Consider the following 23,340-nt stretch of genomic DNA (forward strand, 5'->3'; position numbering starts at 1 on the left):
GCTTTAAAGAAAAGTTTTTATTCTCATTAAAATAATTGCTGGACTGTATGTAGTATAAGAAATACAAAACGTTAAAGAGGTACAGACCGTTATTCGGGGATGGGGAAGGCCCATAGGAAGGGTCAAAATGGAAATAAAAAGCAACAAATAAATTGGGGTATCACAGCATTTGTGATGTTGAATTGGTGGAGATATGAGAATTCTAAGAGGGGAGTTCTTGAGGAAAACCCAGCAATATCTGTGCTTGGCTTGCACTTTTCTGGCAGGGTGAGCAAAAGCCAGTTGAATTACTCTGTTTATGTAAGGTCTGCTGCCCAGTTTTTTTTCAAGCAATGGTTTTCAAACTGCAGGTTGTGATCCACCAGCGGGTCATGAAATCGAAGTTTTAAGAAATGAAGTATGAAATGAAACACTTAGGATAGAAAACATCAATGAGTCACACACACAGTAAGGGTCAGTATTGTTTTATGAAACTCTTAAAAAATACATTGTATTGAATTGTGGTGTAAAACATTCTTACTGTAGGTTGTGATGGTCGAATTCAAAGTTGAAGAAGTCACTGCTTTAGAGAATACAAAGAGAATTTAAACTCATTCTTTGTTCTCAAGGAACTTGCAATAACAGATTTTTTAAAATGATGGCTACTCAGTATATGTTTGCAGCTCAGTTTCACGCTGGGAATGGGAATTCTAAACCCGTTCTTGGGCACTGGTTCTATGTAGAAAACTGTCTGAGGAGGAGGGGAGGGAGGTGGAGATGGTTACTCTTAAATTTATAGGATTCTATTTAGGGTGTCTGGGTATCCATTAAGATAGAGGTACTAATGTAAATGACCACTAAGTAAATACCTTTTTACATTTTTCAGAGACTTGGAACTATATTCCAAGTTGGGAGAAAACGTCATTAATTAATGAACTTGAAAGTTGCCATAGTTTTACAGCTTTTGTATTGTGATTCTGAGTGAGAAGACTCCCTGTCTAGAATTCTTGATGGTCACCATTCCTTACAGTTTGTAGACAGATGGCACTCCCAATTCAGATAGCTTTTTCCTGTTTGAAAGATTGTATCACTTTTAAAACTTGCCAGAATGGAGTAGAGTCAGTTGACTATTTCCTCTTGCATCTCTGAACCTCATCTTTTTATAGCTATCCTTCAGGAAACATACAGTACCTAGTTTAAGCTCAAGAAGAGCAGTTTAAATGGGAAATAGTTTTATAGACTTGTCCTTCATTCAAGTAATTGCCGTTTCCTATTCTGAAGCTCTTCTCCCAGGGAGAGCAAAACTTGGATCACCAGTGCTGGCTGTTTTGTGCTTTCGTTATTGTAGTTTCTCCCAGAGCCCACCAGTGTTTTATAGCCTATGATGCTATGTATATGTTAGAGGTACTGCTGAGTGGTTTGTTTTGTTGTTTATTCTTTATATAATTACTGTTCTAGGACTCTGTTCTCATGGAAGGAAATACTTGAGATTTAATGACTTTTATATTTGGTTCATTTCTGCCTGTGTAGCTCACTGTCTTAAAGAAGAAGGAGCCAAATCCACGAGGGCAAATGTAGGCAGGTTATACTTGTTTTGGGTGGATGTTCTTACAAATGCTCGGCGTTCTAGTTAGAAGTATGGTGTTTCTTGAGATTCCTGGATACAGGCAGTTAAAGTCCTATGATCTTTTATTTATTGGCTGTGCTGGGTTTTTGTTATTGCTTGGCTTTTCGTGGGGGCTATTCTCTAGCTATGGTGCACGGGCTTGTCATTGTGGTGGCCTCTCTTGTTGCAGAGCATGGGCTGTAGAAGTGCAGGCTTTCAGTAGCTGGCAGCTTGTGGGTTCAGTAGTTGCGACTCTGGGCTCTGGAGCACAGGCTTCATAGCTGTGGCACAGAGGCCTGGCTGTTCCGAGGCATGTGGGATCTTCATGGACCACGGGTTGAATTCATATCTCCTGCATGGGCAAGCAGATTCCTTACCACTGAGCCACCAGGGAACCCCATGGTCTTTTAACTGCAATTCGGTAATCTTTAAGGTTCTGAAAATCAAAGATTTTAATTTTATTTGGTGATTTGACTTGATCTGAGCTAGCTATTTGCTGCTTTATTTAACCCACTTAGTTTGAGTTAACCATGTATTTCACTGTAAAGATGTTAATGTTTGTTTAATGCTTTTGAGATCATTAACCCAGTGTTGCCAACAAAGATCTGTCTAGTCAAAGCTATGGTTTTTCCAGTAGTCACGTATGGGTCTGAGAGTTGGACTATAAAGAAAGCTGAGCGCCGAAGAATTGATGCTTTTGAACTGTGGTGTTGGAGAAAACTCTTGAGAGTCCCTTGGACAGCAAGGAGATCCAACTAGTCCATCCTAAAGGAAATCAGTCCTGAATATTCGTTGGAAGGACTGATGCTGAAGCTGAAACTCCCAATACTTTGGCCACTTGATGCCAAGAACTGACTCATTTGAAAAGATGCTGATTCTGGGAAAGATTGAAGGCAGGAGGAGAGGGGGACGACAGAGGATGAGATGGTTGGATGGCTTCACCAACTCGATGGACATTGAGTTTGAGCAAACTCCAGGAGTTGGTGAAGGACAGGGAAGCCTGGTGTGCTGCAGTCCATGGGGTTTCAAAGAATCGGACATGACTGAGCAACTGAACTGATAATACATATACCACCTTAAAATCCAGAAAGCTCGATTTCTGAAATCTGGCCCAGAGGGTTTCTCATGAGGAGTTACAGATCCATATTACTCGTCTTGGTGAACTTACTGATTTTATTTCTTATGTATACCATCAGTCTGAGTGTGGAAATAGGAAGCTAGCCAGTATAGTGACAAGAACATGGGTTTTGGGATCAGACAGAGCTGCCATAATAATCTCCCCAGTCTGTTTTATTCTCTGTAACATGTGCTCGGTGATACTGCCCTTAAATTTGATAGTAGTGATTAGATGAGATTATTAATTCCTTTTTAATTTTTTAAATTTATGTTTAATTGAAGAGATAATATTCTTGATCAGAATTTCCTCATTTTTTAATAGTCTTATCCCAGCGGAGATTTGTTTTAAAACTAAATATGGTATTTATTACAATACTTTAAAAAACTAAGGGTACCAGTGCCTTTATTCCACCTGTTTTGCAAAATCATACTCATTTCTTCCTTTCTCCTTTCTTTGGTCCCTAGGGGAACATGTAACGTCAAGGTTTAAAAACGAAGTGGAGCGGATGGGTTTTGATATGAACAACGCCTGGAGGATTTCTAACATCAATGAGAAGTACAAGTGAGTTGTATTTGGTCCCTGTGGACCGCTGCCTTTTCAAGAAACCCCAATTCTCATGTGGCAGAACATTTGAATTTAAAATTTTTCTTCAAAACAGTTTTATTTATTAAATATAAGTGCATGATTTTCAGAGTACTTGTTGAGCCTTCTGTTTCCATTGCTATCACTGGAGTGGAAAGAGATTCTTACTTAGTAGGATCCTGGAGTCTTCCTTCCGGTCCCCTCCAGGCCTCTCCTGGCACATGTACGTCTAGATACCTATAGGCAGGCAGTTTCTGTTGTCCTCATCACTACTCGATAAAACACTTAGGAGCTGGTTTTTACATACTTTTACCCCAGATCGTATGAAAAGGCTTAAGTCTTATTCTGGTCTTTAATTCATTGATCTAAAACTAATGTCAAAGCTATGATTGTATAACCTTTAAATATTAATGGAAACATTATTAAATATTTCCTTGGAACGTATAAGAACTTTGATAGGGAAGGGCAGTTAATTAACTATGATTTTGGTGATTCAAATTTCTATAAAATGAAAGAAAATTGTCCAGAATTTTTAAATTAACGTATCCTTCTCTTAAGTTTCCCTGCAGCAGTTGGAGACATTAATCACTTTGTTATCTTTCCAGCTGCCTCAAATTATGATAGCTATTTTCTTGGACTGTTTGTGGGTAGCCATCAGAGCATTTCATTTTTTGCTGGAAAAACTGCAGCTAATTACTATATACAGCTCTTAACATGGACCTTGGCCAAGGAGGTGTTGCCAAGAATCAGGAGCTACGGATGTGTCATGCCTCGGCCTGTTCTCAGCTGACAAGTCAAAGGAGAGAAGCACGGTGGGAGGGGGTCCTCAGGGAGCCTGCGGCTGTGACAGGCTTTGCTCACATGTAACCCACCTTTCCTATACTGGAGACTGCTTATCTGCCAAGTGAGCAGCTCACACTTGGTTAAGAGCTGACTACTGGGTAATGTAATACTTAGAGGACAGGAGTATAGTGATCCAAATATTGAGTGACGTAAGACAGACAAAACACCTACTAATATTTTCCCTAATGAAAACAGCTTTTTAAAACACAACACTGTAAGTCAACTGTAAGATAAGATAAAAATTAAAAAACACTGGCTTCCCCCCCGCCTTGAGTGTAGTTCTGAAGTGTGTTTTATAGAAATGATGATTAATAGCATACTCACATCACTGACCTGGCTTAATGGGGCTGTGATGGTGTATGCAGGTGGGGCTGACCCACCGTGCTGCATCTGTATACCCACAGCTGCACCTGTCACCTACAATTAGGATACCTTGTTTGGTTCACATCAACACGTTAGTAATCCTATGAGGTCTCTGGGAAGTCGAAACTGTGGGCTCTTCCACTGCTTATGTTTCCCTGAAAGACTGAGGGCCTGGTAGAGTGACACAGACTTCCACCTCTGCAGTTAAACTGGGTACCTGTGTAGTTAGAAATGATCCATATATTGGTTACAACAGTTGGGAGTCGCTTTTTTTCATTGATTGTTAAGATGGCCAGATTTCTGAAAGGCAGCATCAAGTGGAACAGTCCAAGATAGTATCACTTGACGTGTGTAACACTTAGGGCAGCCCACTCCATTAAGCAGGGCGGAACTTCGAGTCTTGCTCCTTGCTGCCTTTGTAACTGGCTCTGGGGTAGCTTGATGCACACCCTTACCCTGGCTCACTCGAGTCTCTCCTCCTCCTTCCCTTCTCCCTTTTCCTCACCGTCCCTGTTAGGCTGTGTGGAAGCTATCCACAGGAGCTCATAGTGCCTGCCTGGATCACTGACAAAGAACTGGAAAGTGTCGCAGGCTTCCGGTCCTGGAAGCGCATCCCTGCTGTCGTCTACAGGTGAGGAAGCCTGGCCGGGCCCAGCTTGGTCTGCGCTGCTGCCCAGTGCCTTTGGTCTGTGCCTCTGGCGCGGCTAGCCTGGGGGTGGGGTGGGGCTGCTTCAGGGAGCTCTCCAGGCTATTGCGCACCTCCTCACTGGTAAAGTTGCCCATCCGGGCATGTACCGGGCAGCGCTTCACTGGGGCACTGCCTGATGATGCAGCTGGCACTGAGAAGAAAATTTTGGTTAAAAAATGGCTGGATTTGCTATTTCAAGATCCTTCTGACATTGTTTTTTAAAAATGTTTATTCATTATGTCTGCGCTGGGTCTTTGTTGCTGCATGGACTTTCTCTAGTTGAGGCAAGTGGGGTCTCCTCTCTAGTTGCGGTCCACAGACTTCACATTTGCAGTGGTTTCTCTTGTTGCGGAGCCTGGGCTCTAGGGCAGTGGGCTTCAGTAGTTGTGGCGCACAGGCTCAGTAGCTGTGGCGCAGGGGCTGCTCCACAGCCTGTGGGATCTTCCAGGACCAGGGATCGAACCTGTGTCTCCTGCATTGGCAGGCACATTTTTTACCACTGAGCCACCAGGGAAGCCCTCTTCTGACATCCTATGGGAAGATAATGTAGTCACTGCTTTTAGCTTCAGTTGATGACCTTTGGATTGAGAGAGGAGTCCTGGAAAGTGAGAATGGGGAATGTAGATTTGTGATTGTCTTTGTGGTTGAAATATTGCCACACGGAAGAAGTTTGTTTTGAGAGGGAGCATTTAGAGAAGGCTAGTGCTTGGCTGGTTAGAAGATACTAGAGATTAGAGGCAGGAGAGTCAAGGGAGCCAAATTCTAGAAGGGGTGGTGGTGTGGTAACAAGCACAGGTGTTAGAACTCAAGTCTTCTCTCTGACACGCCTTGCTGTGCCACCTTGAGCAAGTTCCCTAACTGACCTCAGTCTGTTCCCATGATGTTCTCAGTTCACAGGTATGCTGTGACATCTGAAGGACTCTGTAAGCCAAGGCTTCCTAATCAGTGTCTAGAGTAGATTGTATTCCTGAGGGCTGCTTTTATAATTCAGTGACTAGCTGAGTTCTCACAAATCATGTGAAGTTTTTAAGAAGTCATTCCCTCATGTTTTGGAACAATTTCAGATGTCCTTGTAATATCCGCAGTCCCCATTTCATTTTCCCCATTTGCAGACTTTATGGACTCTCCTTGAATTTGGGCCAAACCAGTGAGGCTTAGTTAGAAGCTCATGCCAGGAGGAAGTCCATTGAAATACTGAGGTGGTAAGAAGGGGTTTAAAACTTCTTGTATAATTCCTAGTGAGGTAACCAGCTTGTTTTCTTAGTCCATGGAAGGCAGATTTTAGTGGCCATCCCAAAGAGGGAGAGATGTGAAAGTACAAAGTTGCTTCTGGCCCAGTGAAAGTCGCTCAGTCGTGTCCGACTCTCTGTGACCTCCTGGACTGTAACCTGCCAGACCCTTCTGTCCATGGACTCCGCCAGGCAGGAATACTGGAGTGGGTAGCCATCCCTTCCCCTGGGGTTCTTCTCGACCCAGGGATCAAACCCAGGTCTCCTGCATTGCAGGCAGGTTCTTCATTATCTGAGCCACCAGGGAAACCCATTAAATTTTCAATCTCAGTTTTCATCACTGTTGTTTTCAGACACCTGTAGAAAAGTAGGTCACCAAATTTACCTATCATTCAAGTGGTAAGGCTGACACAGGAATTAGAGAGCAGCACAAGCTGAAAGGATTTAGGAGTCTTACCAGGGATCGGCCCAGCTCAAATAGGGAAAGCTGCCAGCTGCTGCTGTGCGGCCAGCAGCTGTGTTAGATCAGCAGCCCTGTCATTTGCGGAGTTTGCTGACTTTGACCATAAGGGGAAAGGACTCTCATCTCAAAGCAAGGGTCGTTCAGTGAAATTCTCCCTGTTGGTAGAGAGGCCTAAAAGTGTAGGCCGAAGAAAGACTTAGAATAAACACGGGAAGCTTCTTTTCCCTTCCAGAGTTTATGCCAGAGAGAATGAGCTTTATTAGCTCAGGTGGCAGGATGCTTCTGAATCCAACATGTGTTTACTGAATGTAGTTGTCTGTCGATCGCTAATGACTGTTGAGGTTAAGTGCTGGCCGCACTTACTTGAAAGCACCACATTGAACCAGCATCTGATCAGTGCTTTCTCCCATGGTGACGAGAGTGCTTAATTGGCTTTATTATTGAAGATGGAGATTGCATTAACACAGCAAGACAGTGCAAAGGCTGCCCATCTGTAGTGCAAGTCACAGCTCTCTCTCACTGAGTGATTATTAGAAACTTCTAGTCATGGGGCTGTCTGGTGGCTCTGATGGTAGACAATCTGCTGCAACGCAGGAGACCCGGGCTCCATCCCTGGGTCGGAAAGATCTCACGGAGAAGGGAATGGCAACTCACTCCAGTATTCCTGGCTGGGAAATCCCACAGACAGAGGAGCCTGGAGGGCTACAGTCCGTGGAGTCACAGAGTTGGTTGGACACAACTTAGCAACTAGCACTTTTACTTTTCTAGTCATTTAGGGAGTTTGAAACTTCGGGGTAGTTTAAACATTTGTATCTTTCTATATGTAAAATTGAAGAATTCACTGTTTAGTAGGGGACTCATCCATTGAACATCTTAAGTTTTATTTTTCCAGCTCTGTTTTAAAATGATGGAAACACTTTAGTGATTTTTAGTACAGTGTTTTTGTTCTCTTTCATGCTACCTAAGCATTTAGAAGACTGCGGAAGCTGGTTTTTGCAGCAGTTCAGTTGCGATCTAGCTATCATACTATGACCCTTAAAACCCAAGACCCAGGCTGACGAGTGCCATCTACTGTTCTCGAGCGTTGCTGGGAAAAATTTCGGAAGAAAAGGATGTGCAGCAAAGGCCCCACCAGCCTATTTTGTAAAGAGCTGCCGCCCCTCAGCTCATTGGTTACCCAGCATCTATTATTGTATGCTAGTAGGCATTTTAAGAATCAATGAGGTTTTATTTATAGTTTGGCTCCATTCAACAGTTGACCTAATTGTTGTGTTGGCAATACACAAGTACTTTCTATTATTTGTCTCTCCTAATGAGGGAGGATTTAAAAACGACAAACAAACTGATGATTCCAGTGGAATTTATTGTTGCCAAATTTAATTTTATTGTTTATGAGTTTTAGGATTAAAAACAAAAAATGTTCTCACATTGTCCTTTGAACAAAACATATAGATGTAATAGTCTGTTTAAAAACCCGTCTGTGCATAAGGCATCCACATATGTTCTATGTGGATGAATGTGCATTTGGAAACAATTTTAATGGGAGTAAAGAACAGTGACTGTTCTCTGTAGGATATAGAATTTGGGAGATACTAAAATTTTTTGCTTACTAGCTTTTTACTCATTGACTTTTATAGTGAACTGACTACTTCTGTAGCATGTAAGCGGCTTTCTTGAGCTGCCACATACAGTCCACCTTTTCAGTGTGTGCAGCTCAGTGGTTGAAGTATGTTCACTGCTGTGCGACCGTCACCACACTTCCGTTAGTATGCTCTCCCCACCCTGAAAAGCAGTCCCCGGCCCGTTAGCAGACACTCCCCGTTCCCTCCTCACACCCCCTCGCTCTGGGTTATCAGTAAATCTACTACTGTCCCTATAGAGCTTCCTGTTCTGGACACTGTATAAACGGAATCATAATGTAGTCTTTTGTGACTGACTTTTCACTTTGGAGCAATAATATACTCAAGGTTCATCCATGTTGTGTTATATATTAGAGCTTAATTTCTTTTTGTCACCAAATTACATTACCCTTACAACTTCTTAGTTGCTAAAATTACCTTACTAAAATTCCTAATTAGGAAAAGCTTGGATAGACAATATGATTTCTGGTCTTTTTTTCGTGAAAAAAGATCTTATCACAGTATGGCTTATTGATGTTTTATGCTATTCATTTCCATCTGCCTATAGTAAGAGCAGTTGTGACTCATGAAATCTCAGGAGGTTTTGTAAAGCAGTCCACTGTGGGCCAGGTAAATATTTCAGTCCCAAATGTGGGATCTTGTTTTGAAAAGAATCCTCAAGCCAGCCATAATTGCACAGTTGCTATGCTGGGTCCTCAGAAGTCAGGAGGAAACAGATGTTTGTCTTAGCATCCATTAAGCTTGGATATGCAGGTGTAGTATTAAAAAGGAGAGATTACTGCTTCATTATTAAGTAGCAGAATTAGTGTGGTGTTGGTATTTTATTTTTTTACCCAATTTTCCAAAAGCAGTTATTCATATATTCTTCATGAATATTTTGTTTTCTGTAAGAATACACGTTTATCATTTCGTTGGTTATTCTACAAAGGTGTCTAAAATGGTATGATAATCCAGAAAGATTCAGATAGATTTCATTATTCTTGATGGTTTATAAGACTTCTGCCCTGGGAGGCCTTGAAGTTAACCCATCACGTACCATTCACTAAGGCATTTAAAATCTACTGTGTCACTTTTTGTATGAGCTCAGAGTATCCGAATGGGGCCATGGCGTTGGGTACAGTTGTCGTCTTGTTCCCCGCACAGGCACCAGAGCAACGGAGCCGTCATTGCCCGCTGCGGACAGCCAGAGGTCAGCTGGTGGGGCTGGAGGAACGCTGACGATGAGCACCTGGTGCAGTCTGTAGCCAGAGCTTGTGCCTCTGACTCCCGATCCAGTGGCAGCAAGCCGTCGGCTAGGAACAGTCCCCGAGACTTCCCCTGTGCAGGAGACCTCTCTGATGTGGAGTTCGGTAAGGAGTCCCTGGGCCTCTGGCAGCAAGTTTTTATAGCATCTGAGAAACTTTTCTTGAAATGGCCTTTTTCTTTTAAGACAGAATTTGGTTTCGTAGAAGAGCGAGAGTGAAGCTTCAGTTAGTGAGATTGTTTGGGGAGTCATGGGTCTTGGCAAAAACCAGAAGACCTTCTCTTTCAAACTTGGTTAAGAGGGCTAGAGTGTTGTCTTTCTTGCGATCGTGACAAGATGGACTGTACATGTGATAGGGGACCTACAATGTTTCCAGACCATGAGGGAAACATTGGGCTTACGTTGCAGTCATTCTAGGTAGAACTGAAATATAAGAGATTGTAGGCAAAATAGAAAACAAACTCGGGAGAGAAGTCCCATTGTATTTAGGTAGTTTGGGTTAGGTGGACTTCACTTAATCGAACTTTTTGGGTACTGTAATAAGTGTCTGTCGTTTTTATTTTGCAACAATCCTGAGATAGGTTCATTTCGTTTTTTCTTCCTGCTCCTGTTGTCCCCAGATTCTTCTCTGTCAAATGCTTCAGGAGCAGAGAGTTTAGCCATCCAGCCACAGAAGCTTTTGATCTTGGATGCACGCTCCTATGCAGCCGCGGTGGCAAACCGAGCCAAAGGAGGAGGTTGTGAGTGCCCAGGTGAGGCGCACAGTGCTTCTGTCCTTGGGAGTCCTGCCCACGCCCGCCTGGGTCGTAGTGCTCAACTCAAAATGAATGGAAAGCCATGTTCCTCAGCCTGTCCTGAGAGAGCCGCAGCTCCTTGGATTCACAGTACTGCGTGCTCTTCTCATGGGAGAAATGGAGATTGGAGTGCAGTGAAACCACAGATTCTTCCCAGTGCCAGCCTTTTGGTGATACGGAAAGTCCCTTAAGAAGGCCTGTTAGGTTTGGAAGCTGCTTCTTTGGTGACTTGATTTCTCAGCCTTCTAAAAGCTTTTTATTGTGTTTGACATTGGGTATGCTCATCACTGGCCCCACGGAAAAGTCCTCACATGGCTTTTACTTGAAAAACATGGGGTAGAAATTGAAGTAAATACAACTCTAGTGAAGCACCTCAGTCCTGACTTACAGCAGCCCCACTGTTTGCATACTGGCTTTCTCCAAGGAGGGACCTCTTGGGTGCCAGTTGTGTGCCGATGGAGCAGGTAGAGGCACTAAGCTCCTTATTCAGATGTGAACTAATTGCCGGAAAAAGCAGTTTGAGCACAGAATTTGAATGCATAAGTATGTGGTCCTGCCAGGTTGTTCTTATAGATTCCAGAGATGCAAGTTAGCAGAGACCCAAGAGGTAAACCTGGGGTAAGGTAGAAGAGTGTGTGTGGGCCCTCCGTCATTCAGTCATGTCAGACTCTTCATGACAGCATCAACTGCAGCCCACCAGGCTCCTCTGTCCATTGCATTTTCCAGGCAGGAATTCCCGAGTGGGTTGCTATTTCTTATTCCAGGGGCTCTTGCTGACATAGGGATCGAACCCACATCTCCTGCCTTGGCAGGTGGATTCTTCACCACTGAGCCACCTGAGAGACCCTAAAGTGGAAGTCAGAGCTTTTTTTTTTTTTTTTTAATAAAAGCTTCTATTTTATGTTATTATCTTCTTCACATGGAGAAGGGAATGGCAGTCCACTCCAGTATTCTTGCCTGGAGAATTCCATGGACAGAGAAACGTGGCAGGCTGCAGTCCGTGGGGTCGCAAAGAGTCAGACACAACTGAGGGACTGACAACATCCGCACGTCTTTTTCAGAAATCCTTTCTTTTCGAAAAGATGGCTAGAAATCAAGCACTGTTTTCATCTCATAGTAAAGGAATGGGCTAATAGTCATCAAACACCAGCATCTCATCAGTCAGCAGCTACAGTGGATTGTTTTATAGCCAGTTTGCTCCTTTTGAACTTGGTGTTGTGGATGTTAAATTCACCATATTTGTGTCCTCTCTGTTGTTCTCTCCAGAGTATTACCCAAACTGTGAAGTTGTCTTTATGGGGATGGCAAATATTCATTCAATTCGGAGGAGTTTTCAGTCTCTGCGTTTGCTGTGCACTCAGATGCCAGATCCGGGAAAGTAAGACCTTGGCCTTGGCTTTAAGTTTGCAGTGCCCTTTTTTTTCTTTTTTAATGAGTTGGAGGGGGTCTTTCTACTTTTTTGGTAAACTTCAGTTTTACCATGAGTCCGTGGGTGTTCTCCTTCCTGTGTGAGGATCATTCAGCAAAAAGGAGGAGCTGGGAGAAAAATCTAGCCCTTTGAAAGGTGTGGAAATGTGCAGCAGAGAATAGGTCTCAAACCCTCAGAATGGAAGCACCGCTGCCTTACTTTTCCTGGGCCCTCTTCTTTCTCTTCTCCATGTTTTTGACTCAGAGTAACTTAATTCTTTGTTTTCTGACATCCTATAGTGACACATAACCTCCTCTGAACTGGAGTGTTTTACCGTGAACAGTAAAAGTGTATTCATCATGTTCTAGAAAGGGTTAAACTTTTAAACATGCCAGGAGATCAGCTCCTTTTACATTTGCTTCTGATTTTAAACTACTTTCTTATTTACTAAAAACATTACCATGATTTTTATTGCTTATTAAAAATGAATGGCTGGCATTTGCTGTGAGGAAGGTGAAATAACACCCCTCCCCACAAGGGAACTGTTTGAATACAAGATAAATTAGGAGGAACACTCTGTAAAAACAAATATGGACAGATAAATATTTGAAGGCCCCCGCTTCACTATTTCGGAAGCTGGAAATGGTGCCGGAGGATAGAGTTTTCTCCTTTCTGGTGTTTGTGCTAGAGCCCGTAGCAGTTTCCCTGAGTTCTGTTGAGTAGATCTCATGACTGCATTAATTTTGCAGCATTCTTTGATTGATTAAATCAAATGGTGGCTGCCTGAATCACTTGTATGAACTCCTGGTAGCAAATGATTAATTTCATCATAGTTGCAATTAGCCGAGAGGGTGAAGCAGTTGTCCTTGGGGAAAAGCCTGACCAGAGAAATGATGGCTGTCTTGCCTGAGGGTCAGCAGTCTGCATCTGCTACGCGAACATAGAGCCCAGCTAGTAGCGCTCCCTTCCCTGCTGATGGCACACACAGTCTGCTCGGGTCCAGGGCGCCTGCCACTGACTGCATGACTCGAGCCAAGTGGCTTCATTCCTGTGGTTATCAGATTGTCCTGCCTATAAAAAGGAGAGCGTCAGTACTCCCTGATCTCTGATATCTTCCATAGGTTAAAAGTCTTTCTTAAAAAGCTGTTTTTAAGCTCCTGAGTCAAGAAGACATAGTTAACTAGCCCTTGTTTGGCCCACATGGATGTCAGGGAGGAGGGAGGTTGTAGAGGAAGGAGGAGATGGCTTGTCTGTATTCGGCACAGATCACGATGCATCACTGACGCGTCCCTGTGGATGAAGAGGCGCTGTGGCCGTGGCGGGAGCAGCCGTAAGCCGGCCTCCTGACACTTGTGTGCATCTGGGCAGGGCCTGGGCCTGGGTGTGTTTCTCCCTCAGATTTTGAGAACAGGACGAGGGAGGCTGCAGCGTCAGCACCTCCTCCGTCGGCAGATTTGGGTGCAGCTCCTGTGTAAGGCTGGAGACACTGACCGGGTTGTAAGGATGAGTCAGTCAGGTTCAAGAGAACCGGGTTCTCAGTTATTGTTTCTCCAGGGGCCAGGAGGTAACTTGGCATTTGTTCTCCTAAGCCCCACCTTTCAGTTTTCTTTTTCAAGACTGTATGAGGAATAAGAATGAAGAATCCACCTGCAAAAAATGTTTCTCAGGTATTTAATAGGCCATAGAAAGTCTTGAGATTCAATTTTTACCCACGACTTAAAAGGTAGGAACCTTCAGTGTATGCTAGGCACTGCACAACGCATATGAAACTGTGCCTGAGGCAGTGTCTGCCCTCTTAGGAGTCAGTCTGGTTGGTAGAACAAGCCAGTCCTTGTGAAGCCAGTGCTTATGCAGTACGTTCTGTTGTCTGTTTGCCTGGAAAGACCCTCTCTTTGGGCTATTCCAGAAATTCATACTTATCCCCCAAGGTTTAATAGGCCTTTATAGACTTGTCACGGCAAAAGCCTTCTCATAGTCCCCTGACAGAAGTATTGATTCTCTCCTCAGACTCAGTGTTTGAAGGGCTGGACTATGGCCTTAACCACAGATCTGATGATAATTTGGAGAAATTTGAGCTTTTTGTTGGGGGTGGGGAGTAGAATTCTTGGCAGGGCAGAAGAAACAAAATGTCAGCACAATTTAAAAAAACCTATTGTCATTATTCCCAAGGGGTAATTCTTGGGATCTGATACTTTTTGAAAGCCTTTTGAAAAAAGAGTTTTTTTTGATCCCTGCTGAATCCAGTCTTTTTTTTTTTTTTTTTTACTTTATTTTACTTTATAATACTGTATTGGTTTTGCCATACATTGACATGAATCCGCCATGGATTGAATCCAGTCTTCACTAAGCCCAGTAACAATGTGCAGCCATTGGCTACTCATTTGTGTAAGTCTAAATCATTAGTTTGGGCCTACCCAGTTCTAATCCATAAACATTCAAGACTGGATCAGTAGTGGTACGTGATGTTATCTGCACTGTTTTTGGAGTGGCGTCCAACTTGTATCTTGTTGTAACAGTGTTGGTCCCTTGGTCATGTCTGTCTCTTTGCGACCCCATGGACTATGGCCCACCAGGCTCCTCTGTCCGTGGGATTCTCTGGTCAAGAACACTGGAGTGGGTTGCCATTCCCTTCTCCAAGGGATCTTCCTGACCCAGGGGTTGAACCAAGGTCTCCTGCATTGTAGGCAGATTCTTCACCATCTGAGCCACTAGGGAAGCCACTGTATCTTGTTATAGAAACATATTGCTTTAAAGGTATTTAATTATTTTATTTGTGTATGCCAAGTCTTGGGTGCAGCATGTGGGGTCTTGAGTTGCGTATGTGAACTTGTAGTTGCAGCATGTGGGATCTAGCCCCCAGACCAGGATCGAACCCTGGCCCCCTGCATCGGGAGTGCAGAGTCTTAGCTGGACCACCAGGGAAGTCCCCACAGACATAGATATTTGAGTTTTCCTTTTTTTTTTTTTTTTTTTTTGAGAACTTGTTAGGCAGAGTTGCTGATTATTAAATACAAATATTTTCTCTTTTCCATCTCAGAAGTGGTTGCATTTTTTTCTTTAGGAGAAAATTCCAGAAAGAACTAGCTTTACTGGGTAGATACAACTCTTTACAGACTGAAAATTATTAATTCTCCCTGGGTAATTAGCAGTAAGATTTTTGGAACAAAAGGTGGCCCTGTTAATTACTGTCCTGTTTCTGAGGCTTTCCTGTGTTGCATGGTAGGGCCTGGGCCTAATCCTTGTATGTACTTTATAAAGACAGAGATTTTCTGTTTGTTGTATTTGGAGGGAAATGTCTTTGGGAATTGCTTTTCAGTTTGATGGGTATTTGGCATGATCCAGTGTCTCATAAAAAGCAGCATTTCCTGTCCGCTTGTGTTTGGTTTTTCAGTTGGCTCTCCGCTCTCGAGAGCACCAAGTGGCTGCATCACCTGTCTGTGCTGCTGAAGTCGGCGCTCCTGGTGGTGCACGCCGTGGACCGCGACCAGCGGCCTGTGCTGGTGCACTGTTCCGACGGCTGGGACCGGACCCCCCAGATTGTGGCGCTGGCGAAGCTCCTGCTGGACCCTTACTACCGGACCATCGAGGTAGGGCGGAACGCTTCAGGGTCACCAGGGGACGCCGGGCAGGGTTTTAGCATAAGTCTTGGTTGAGGTGGTCCTCCAGTCAAAGTGGAATTTCTGTGGTTTAGAATCACTGCTCCTTTACCTTGAGCTGAATTGTGTTAGTACCTACCACAGTGCCAGTCCCTCTTAAAAGGGGGTGGATTGTAGATAACAAGGTACTAAGCATACAGACATATTTTCCTTTGCAGAATATCTACTTGGAAAAGTTTTGGCTACCCCGGAAAATGGGGTTTCTGTAGGAAGGATCTTGACGTGCTTATTAGGATAATGGGTCTAAATATCACCACAGTGTTCTGTGGAGAAAGAACCCTGTTGTGAAATATCACCTGTTGGGCTAGAGAGACAAGAAAAACCTTGAAGGTACCCTAAAATAAATGTAAATCTGGGATAGGGAAAGATTTTACAAACATGACTTCATAAGTGTAACATGAAAGAAATTTAAAAATAAGATATGAAGGGGACAAAAGTGTGACTTTTTAATAGTGAATGAAGCACTAAAAATAGTCTTAACAAACACTTAGATAAACGCTTAGTTACCACCCCTCTGCTGATTGGGGAGTGGAGGCAGGGGAATTGGGAAACCGTCCTAAGTATGTGTCCCGTCGTTTGGCCACGGGGCTGGTTTGGGGCTCCTGATGGGCTGAGTGGAGGCCGTTGAAAGGGATTCCTGTCGGTGGCCTTGGGTTCAGGACAGTCGTAGTTTGGATAGACAGGCACAAACGGGTCTCTCATGGGTGCTTCCCCGCAGGGTTTCCAGGTCCTCGTGGAGATGGAGTGGCTGGATTTTGGCCACAAGTTTGCTGACCGGTGTGGTCACGGGGAGAACGCGGATGATCTGAACGAGCGCTGCCCAGTGTTTTTGCAGTGGCTTGACTGTGTTCATCAGCTTCAGAGGCAATTTCCATGCTCTTTTGAGTTCAATGAAGCATTCCTTGTGAGTCTGTGCTTGTGGTTCTTCATTTTGGGGACCTTCTAAATTCATAGGGGTATCAGTGTAAGTGTTAGTGGGCCAGTTTTCACATTAAACAGCATCCTTTCTAGATTTAATTAAGGGGCTATTCTTTTTTTATTTTAGAAAAAAGGTAACACAGGTGTTTGTTCATTTAATGAATCCATGTGCACTGAGTTTATGTAAAGTCTTTGAGTTGTTCCAGATGTAGCTTTAAAAATGGATAATAGAAGCACTAAATAGTAGTTAAAAATAGAAACAGTAGGTTCTCCTCTGCTCCCTCCAGTCAGTCACACCAACCCGCCTGGGTCTATTCCCCACTGTCTGCTCCCGACCTTTGAAGGAGGACACACTGGCCTTGCCCTCTTCCAGCCTCCCTCCACCTGGGCACCAGCGTCCACGCCCTGCTCTGCTCAGCTTCACGGCTTCAGCATTCCTGCTTCCCGCCCTCTGTCAGCCTGTTCCCGCTTTTCCGGATCACTGCCGTCGGCATACGAGCGGGGTGCAGTGCCTCCTATCTCAGCACACCTGTTCCTGGGTCCTGCGTCCCCTCAAGCTGCAACCTCATGTCTTGTTTCTTCACAGCAGAGCTCCTCAGGTCTGCTACATTTGCTCTCCCAAGTTTTTCTCGCCTTCTCTCTTAAACCTGGTTCAGCCAGGTGTTCACCCCACTTTACCAGAGCTGCTCTTGTTAAGGTCATCAGTGATCTTCACGACGCTAACCCAGTGATCAGTTTTCAGTCACCTTTTAAAAAATTTGCAGTATAATTGATAGATAACATTTTGTTAGTTTCAGGTATACAACAGTGATTTGATACTTACACATATTGCTAGTTAGTTAGTTTAGTCGCTCAGTCGTGTCCGACTCTTTGCGACCCCATGAACTGCAGTGCGCCAGGCCTCCCTGTCCATTACCAACTGCTGGAGTCTACCCAAACCCATGTGCATCGAGTCGGTGATGCCATCCAGCCATCTCATCCTCTGTCGTCCCCTTCTTCTGCCCTCAGTCTTTCCCAGCATCAGGGTCTTTTCAAATGAGTCAGCTCTTCGCATCAGGTGGCCAAAGTACTGGAGTTTCAGCTTTAATATCAGTCCTTCCAGTGAACACCCAAGACTGGTCTCCTTTAGAATGGACTGGTTGGATCTCCCTGCAGTCCAAGGGACTCTCAAGAGTCTTCTCCAACACCACAGTTCAAAAGCATCAATTCTTTGGTGCTCAGCTTTCTTTATAGTCCCAACTCTCACATCTGCTAGAAGATACTGCAAAACCTAGTTAACATTTGTCACCATGCATAGTGATAAAGTTTTTTCTTGTGATGAGAGCTCTTAAGATGTGCTCTCCTGGCAGCTTTCAGATATATAGCACAGTATTACTGTCTTACGTCTGACCCCCTAACTTAGATCCCCCTAACTCACGTCCCATCCCGCTGACTTGTTTTATAATAGGAAGTTTGTACCTTTTGACTCGTCTTCATCTTTGGTTCATCGCTAACATTTGGCATAATTGAGTCACCCCTCTCTGAAACACTCTTCAGTTGACTTCTAGCACACACTGTTAGTTCTCTGCTTCACCAGCTGGTCCTTTCTGTCTGCTTAGCCGGTTCTTCCTTGCCCCCCACTTCTGAACGCTGGAATGCCCCAGAGTTCAGGCTCCTTCTCTAGGGATTCATCCAGTCCTCTGGCTTTAATTGCTCTCTGTGATTCCCACATGTATAGTCTTCAGCCTAGACCTCTGTCTGTACATAACTCCAGGCTCTGATCCACTTGTGACTGCTTAGGATCTCCACTTGAATGTCTTAATGATATTTCATTTTCAGAACTTAGTTCTTAATATCTATATCTCCCCACCTCAACTGTCTTCCTTCTCACCAAATGGCAACTCAGTCCTTCAGTTCATTTAGGGCAGAGCTTTTATGTTGTCCTCAACTTTCCTTTCATATTCCGCATTCAGTCTATTGGCAGACTCTGTCGTCGTGCTTTAAACATGTGTCTAGACCTGGTAACTCACTGCTGTCTGTGCTCTTCCCAGCACTGATCTAGGCCACTGTCAGCTGTTGCCCCAGGTCCAGCAGCCTCAGAGGTCCTTCTGAAACATGACACAGACTGTGTCTTTCCTGTCAGGAAACCTCTAGTGACTCTGCTTTTCCACACAGTAAAAGTCACAGTCCCTCTAAGGCCTGCAGGGCTCTGCAGAGGTTACCGTCCAGGCTTCTTTCCCCCCGCCCTTCACCTTGTGCAGTGTCCGCCCATCACACTGACCTCCTCCAGTTCCTCAGCAGTTGCAAGCCTGTGCTCCCCTCAGGACCATCGCGCTCGCGGTTGCTACTGCCTGGAGTGGCCTCCCAGCTCCGTCCCCCAGTGCGCATACGCCCTGCTCTCCCCTTTTCAGCAGGCCTCTGCCGCTGAGGCCTCTCTCACTGCCCTGCGTGCGCCTCACCTCCTTCCCTGCCCTCCTGCCTTACTGTGCATCGCACTGCTCGTGCCTCCCCAGGGCAGGAGAGCAGGCTTCTCACTGCTGCTCCTCTGCACTCATAGACACGTCTGGGCTGCTCCACAGCAGCGTGTTGAAGAAGCTGTTCTGAAGTATGCCCTCAGTTCAGACTTGGTGGCGCACTGACCCGCTCTTGTGCCCAGTTAACTTAGGACCTTGGAAGTTGTTTACAGGGCGGCTGAGAGGATGGGGGTGCCAACGCCCTTTTGAGTCAGGAGTGATGGTGGTCGAGGTTGTGAGGAGGCTGCAACTTGGTTCCCCCATCCTTCCCGAGTGTGAGCTGAAGTGCACATCAGGGGTGCTGGGGAAGGTGGCTCTGCTGGGCTGACTTCCCCCCCCAGAAAACATGTATCCCTTGCTTGATTTTGCTTCATGTTGGATCTCAGGTGAAACTGGTGCAGCATACCTATTCCTGCCTCTTTGGAACATTCCTGTGCAACAACGCCAAGGAGAGAGGAGAGAAGCACACTCAGGAACGGACTTGTTCTGTGTGGTCACTGCTTCGGGCAGGCAACAAGGCTTTCAAAAACCTGCTGTATTCCTCTCAGTCAGAGGCCGTATGTATCCTTCAGCCTTTTTGCTCTCAGCAGCAGAATAAATTCGGGGATGGGGACACATGGGGTCCTTTCAAGAAGCGGCTGTTTTCTCGAAGGCCTCTCGGTGGCCTCTGGATAGCTTAGTTGCCTTTTTTTCCAACCACTCTGTCCCGAGAAAGGCCTGTTTTCTGGTTATGCTTTGCCCTGCCTCCAACCCCTCTTTGTTCGGGGTGGTTTGACCTAACACACGTCTCTACTTGGCCACTCTAGATAATAGTCTTTTCTAAGCGTCTCTGCCAGAGCTTAACCTACTCCCAGCATCTCCTGACAAGTGGAGAGGCACTTAGGTCATTCCCCTGGATGCCTGACAGCTCAGAAGGCGCTGCAGGCCCCCCGCACCTTCCCAGTGTCAACAGGCGGTGATACCCACTGCAGCTTCTGCCTCAGCAGAAAGCTGCGTGTGATGCTGGCATGTCTGTCTGATCCTCCGCTCACATGGAGAACTGGCAGCTCCTTTAAGACTTTGCTCCTCAAAGGAACACCTTCTGTTAAGCAGAGAGAAGGAAGCGCGCACATCTCTGCATTGGTCCATGGTCTTGTTCCTCGTGGCAGAGTGCATCTTAAATGCTAAGTCACAAGGAGGCTAATCTGAGGTTACATTGATTTGCTGGACTATTAATGAATAGCTTCTTACTTCAGTTAAGTAGTCCAAGGAAAGATTGGAGCTAGCTGCTTCTCTCTCTCCTGTGCCTGCTGGACAAGTAGCAGTATGGAAGAAAGCTTCCTTCCTTCCTTCCCACATGATTAACTTAGATGATCCTATCAAACAGGTCTGACAGTGTGTTCTGAAGCCAAGCTTTGTACCAGGGAACAGACAATCACCATCTAGCAGAATGACTCACTTTCTTGTGCAGTAAAAGCAACAAATTAAGCTGAGAAAAGCCAGTCATTCAGTAAAGGTGACCTAAGAAATAACTAATGAGAAGTGGATTTTTGAAAAACGTTTAGATTTCACAGAGGCTCTCTGGTGAAAAATGTCTACCGCCTGCTCTTGGCCCCAGATAAGAGGTGCATTCACTCATGTAATGGCTTTTGGAGATCTTGGAGGACTGCTGGGCATTCCCACTTGGTGCTTGCTCTTCCCCTCGTTTCTAGACATTTCTGACAGACCTGTGGGAGCTTGTTTGAACCAGTGTCCCCCGCTCTCTCCTCAGGTGCTGTACCCTGTGTGCCACGTGCGCAACCTGATGCTGTGGAGCGCCGTGTACCTGCCCTGCCCATCCCCGTCCACCCCCGTGGACGACAGCTGTGCGCCGTACCCAGCCCCAGGCTCCAGCCCCGACGACCCGCCCCTGAGTCGGTGAGCCTGGGGCTGATGCCGAGTCCTCAGGTCCTTCGTGGGTGTATTCCTGTGTTGGGGTGTACGCAGGGATGGTCAGAGGTTTTGACGTTGTCTGGCTCCACACGTCTTTCTTAGCTCTCTTGAGGTTTTCTCAGGGAAGGTGTAAGGGTTTGGAGCTGTGAGGCTCTGCATCGCTTGAGCCTCGTCCCTGAAGAGTACTGGGCACCGTTTCCGCTCTGTTCTTGGGCAGTTTCTCAGTGACGGAGCAGATCCTCTGGGTCCCTGTGACCCTCTGGCTTGAGTTGCAGCCACAGCTCTGTGCTCCTGCCTCTCTGCTGTGACCTGTGACGTTGCCCTTGAAAGGCAGAGTTTATCAGAGGATAGTCTGCTTTGCAACCTACGACTTAGCTTCATTGAATTCAGACTGATGAGCAATAATTTAAAATACTGTACTGTCAGAAAACCAGCAACACTACTTTTCTTTGCCACTAATTGAGAAATGCAGAAGCATCATGAAGATTGTCTTTCTGAAACCGTGTTTGGTGTTAGTTCATCTGTATGTGTTGGGCATGGGGTAGGGGAGGTGCCCGAGAGTAGAAGGTCTCAGCCTGGACCTCTGCCTGCCGCAGCCTGAGCCTTATTCCAGATATGCCACAGCTCCCTGAGTAGCTGTGATGGAGCCAGTGAGGAAATGACTGCCTGTTAAAACCTGTTGTCTCTGACTTCCCCCAGAACAACCTCAGATCCTTATTTCCCCCAAACTCCTTTCTTTAGGCTACCAAAGACCCGATCATTTGACAATCTGACCACCGCCTGCGACAACACAGTGCCTCTGGCCAGCCGGCGCAGCAGTGACCCAAGCCTCAACGAGAAGTGGCAGGAGCACCGTCGCTCGCTGGAACTGAGCACCCTGGCCGGTCCTGGGGAGGAGCCTGTGGAGCCTGACAGCCTGGGGAAACCGACCAAAGTGCTGGGTGGTGCCGAGCTGTCTGTTGCAGCTGGAGTAGCTGAGGGGCAGATGGAGAACATTTTGCAAGAGGCCACCAAAGAGGAGAGTGGGGTAGAGGAGCCTGCCCACAGAGGGGTGCAGGATGTCAAAGAGGAGGCTCTGTTGGAGCAGGGGAGCAGGGGTAAGAGCCCCGAGGGCTCAGCCTGTGAACTTGATCAGCAGCCAGAGGTGGGTGAGGCTGCCCTAAGGAGCCACCCAGGCACCAGCCTTCCTGGGCTCTCACAGGTTGTTTCTGAGCAGGGCGGGCACACTGTTCTCCCCAGTTCTCTCCAGGAGCCCCCCAGGGGAGAGCTTTCCCAGGAGGTCCCTGTGGAACTGTCTCAGATAGGAGCTACGGCAGAGGTCAGGGAGGAGGCAGCCCTTCCCGTCTCAGCAGGTGTGGAGGTTGACTCGGGTACCTCACAGTCAAGTTCTCTGCCCTCCCAAGTTTCATTTGAGACCAGAGGACCAAACATGGATGGGTCTGTGGACATGTTAATGGAAGATAAAGTGAAGTCAGACAGCGGGCCCCAGGGCCATCACAGACCTGGCCCAGTCCACAGTGGCCGGCTCGGTGGCAAGGACATGCTTCCTCCAGCCATGGAGCCCAGGCCTGCAGAGAGAAGCCTGGCGGAGAGGCCCCAGCTGGGGCCTGCGGTGCACAGGACTTCCCCCGGCAGCGCCCGGAGCCCAGCGCATTCTCCTAGTGCCTTGCCTTTAGCCGAATGTAAGGAGGGGCTTGTGTGCAACGGTGCCCCAGAGACTGAAAATAAAGCCTTGGAGCAGCCCCCAGGGCTTAGTACCCTCCAGAAGTACCCCACCCCCAATGGACACTGCGCCAACGGGGAGACCGGGAGGAGCAAGGACTCCCTGAGCCGCCAGCTGTCGGCCACAAGCTGCAGCTCTGCCCACGTCCACGCGAGGAGCTTGCACCCCAAGTGGCTGCACGGCCACTCGGGGAGACCGTCGGCCGCTGGCAGCCCTGAGCAGCCTTCCCGCAGCCACCTGGACGACGACGGCATGCCCGTGTACACGGACACGATCCAGCAGCGCCTGCGTCAGATTGAGTCAGGTCACCAGCAGGAAGTGGAGACCTTGAAGAAACAAGTCCAGGAGCTGAGGAGTCGCCTGGAGAGCCAGTACCTGACCAGCTCCCTGCGCTTCAACGGGGACTTTGGGGATGAAGTGGTGAGTACACCGTGGTGCCTCCATAGCTGCACAGATGGGCACGCTGTGCCGGGCGCCCTCTGTCCAGATTTCAGAAGCAGTCGGAAAGGTTTAGAGTGGCCCCGGTGAGAGGCTGGAGACCGCCCCCGCCAGGTGACCGGCAGCGCGCCGCTGCTGCTCTCCCGCCGGCGCACCCTCCGCAGGCGTCCTGTCTGCAGGAGAGGCGGGAAGCCAGTGCACACACGCTGTGTGCCGGGTCAGCTCTCTGTGCAGAGAGGGTCAGGCC

General features: G+C 46.6%; 1 protein-coding gene across 7 annotated transcripts in view; it reads left to right on the forward strand.

Moving 5' to 3' along the window:
- MTMR3 (myotubularin related protein 3) overlaps positions 1-23,340 on the forward strand; it is a 128,650-nt gene that overhangs the window by 99,173 nt on the left and 6,137 nt on the right. For all 7 annotated transcript variants that reach the window (XM_052655189.1, XM_052655192.1, XM_052655193.1 and 4 more), the window contains 10 exons: positions 3,167-3,263; positions 5,008-5,121; positions 9,654-9,859; positions 10,374-10,505; positions 11,814-11,925; positions 15,347-15,542; positions 16,330-16,515; positions 19,408-19,578; positions 20,772-20,917; positions 21,674-23,075. In XM_052655189.1, coding sequence (XP_052511149.1) covers positions 3,167-3,263; positions 5,008-5,121; positions 9,654-9,859; positions 10,374-10,505; positions 11,814-11,925; positions 15,347-15,542; positions 16,330-16,515; positions 19,408-19,578; positions 20,772-20,917; positions 21,674-23,075 — 2,762 coding nt within the window. The remainder of the gene's footprint in view (positions 1-3,166; positions 3,264-5,007; positions 5,122-9,653; positions 9,860-10,373; positions 10,506-11,813; positions 11,926-15,346; positions 15,543-16,329; positions 16,516-19,407; positions 19,579-20,771; positions 20,918-21,673; positions 23,076-23,340) is intronic.

The sequence above is a fragment of the Budorcas taxicolor genome, chromosome 17, assembly GCF_023091745.1.
Source record: "Budorcas taxicolor isolate Tak-1 chromosome 17, Takin1.1, whole genome shotgun sequence".
Taxonomy (NCBI): Eukaryota; Metazoa; Chordata; class Mammalia; order Artiodactyla; family Bovidae; genus Budorcas; species Budorcas taxicolor.